General features: G+C 65.2%; 1 protein-coding gene across 1 annotated transcript in view; it reads right to left on the bottom strand.

Annotated features, from left to right (window-relative positions):
- The window catches only part of SYNJ2 (synaptojanin 2), a 49775-nt gene extending 48038 nt beyond the window's left edge, over positions 1-1737 (bottom strand). The window contains exons 1-2 of the mRNA XM_023758221.1: positions 1707-1737; positions 614-884 (exon numbers count right to left, since the gene is read on the bottom strand). Of these exons, the coding sequence (XP_023613989.1) occupies positions 614-884; positions 1707-1737 (302 nt within the window). The remainder of the gene's footprint in view (positions 1-613; positions 885-1706) is intronic.
- Positions 1738-1947: the final 210 nt, after the last annotated feature.

Genomic DNA, 1947 nt, shown 5'->3' with positions numbered 1-1947 from the left:
TCTTTTTAAACTGGAGTTAAAGTCTGGGGTCCAGGGGTTCTCCCCTCCACAAGCCCTATTGAGCCTTCGCGGGCGGACTCTCTGCTCGGTCTTCCTATTTGTGGCCTGAAACTCCCGGCCCAAGTGCAGCCAGGAGGACCCTGGGGAGGGAAGTTTGGGGGGGGGGGGGGGGGCGGTCAGGAACGGGGGGCATCCAGAGTCCCCCGACATCCTCTGGCCCTACGACGTTCCCAAGGAAGGTCACAGCCTCAGAGACTTCTCGCCTCTGCTCCCCCGACAGCCCCGGGTTGAAATGGTTCCTCGGCCTTGGCACAAAGACCCTCGGTCCGTAAGCTCAGCCGCCTCAGGGCCACACGCACCAGCTGGTCCCTGCAAAGTGGCTCCGTGAGTCACAGAGACACCCCCCCTTCCCCCCCGGGACCTGTTACTCAGAGCTGGTCCCTGAACCAGCAGCACTGGTGCCACCATCACCACCTTCTAGAAATGCAGGCTCGGGCCCCTCTGAGGGGGCATGGATTCCACTCTCAGAGGGCACCCGGGACCCTGGGAGGTAGGCGCCCACCAGGGCCCGCCGCCCTGTGACCTGGGCAGGAGATTGGGGCCCGGGCCTCACCAAAAGAAGGAGTTCCCCCACTCGTCGCTGTCATCACCCTGCTTCTGCGCCCGGACGGTGAGGTTGAAGCGCGACCCGTCGCTGGGCCACGAGAAGTAGAAGACGCCCGAGCTGAGGATCTTCCTGAGGGCCGTGAGCCGCTCCTCCTCCCGGGCCTCTTCCTGCAGGGGGTAAAAGTCGGTGGCGGTGATCTTGTAGATTTCAGCCTCCGGAATTCTGCCCACAGACGTGCAGCCCGTCACCAAAACCAGGAAGCTCAGGGACGCGTCACCTGGAGGGGAAATGGGACGGGAGAGCTTAGGGCCGCGGCGGCAGCTCGCAGTCCTGGGGACCAGGCGGCCCAGCTTTCACCGCAGCCGCGTGCCTTCCTGCTCATGACTCCCCACACCCCGGGTCGGCGCCTCCAACTCCTCAGCTCAGCGTCTAGGAATCGCCCTGCCACGTGGGCCTGCCGTCCAGGGCCTGGTGCTGAGCGTGGCCCCTGACCAGCAGCAGTATCACCTGGGAGGGAGCCTGTTAGAAATATTTGCAAATTCTCGGCCCACGCACACCTGTGGGCCTGGCCAGAACGGTGCTCCAACGAGCCCCAGGCGATTCCGCTGCCCACCAGAGCTGAGGGGTGCTGGCCTGGAACCTTCCCAGCCCCCCCTCTCGACCTTTCTGCCCCCCAAAGCCTCTCAAAGCCACCCTCCCGTGAATCCTCAGCCACCGCCTGCTCAGGGCCTCCAGCCACGGTGGTCCTCCAGCTCTGTCACTGGGGTGGCCTCCCCACCCCACCTGCTAGCAGACCATCCTCCCCCACCTGACTCCTCCAGGCTCCCACTTCCCCCTGAAATGGGAGCTCCTCCCACCCTCGTCCCCCCTGCAGGGACGCCCAGGGCCCAGCAGCTATGCAGGCCGGGCTCTGCAGCTCCTCAGATGTGCCATGTGCCCTCCCACCGCTGGGCCTTCGCCCAAGACGCTGCCTCTGCCCCGATGCCTCTCCCCAACTGTCTGCCCAACAAGACCTTCCAGGACCCCTACCTACCCCACTCACCTCCCGCCTCCACCCTCCAGGACAGCACAAGCCTGCCCGCCCCTCCCCCACCTTTACCAGGGAACACCTCTTCCCCCTTTGGGGTCATCTCAGCAGCACCTCCTCCAAGGAGCCTTCCCAAATCCCGGTCAGTTGCCCCTTCTCTGTGCCAACAGCTTCCCTGTTAGCCTTGTCACAGCAGAGTGACCCCCTCCCCCCCGGTGCCCCCCGGACCCTGGGCTCCTTCGGGCAGCACTGTGCCCGGTGCTGTGTCCCAGCACGGCAGGCACAGGAAGCGGTCGATGAGCTCTCCCAACCT

This window comes from Myotis lucifugus, unplaced genomic scaffold (genome assembly GCF_000147115.1).
Source record: "Myotis lucifugus unplaced genomic scaffold, Myoluc2.0 scaffold_125, whole genome shotgun sequence".
In the NCBI taxonomy this organism is placed as follows: Eukaryota; Metazoa; Chordata; class Mammalia; order Chiroptera; family Vespertilionidae; genus Myotis; species Myotis lucifugus.
The sequence above is the reverse complement of the archived record's forward strand: the minus strand, read 5'-3'. Positions and strand labels throughout refer to the sequence as shown.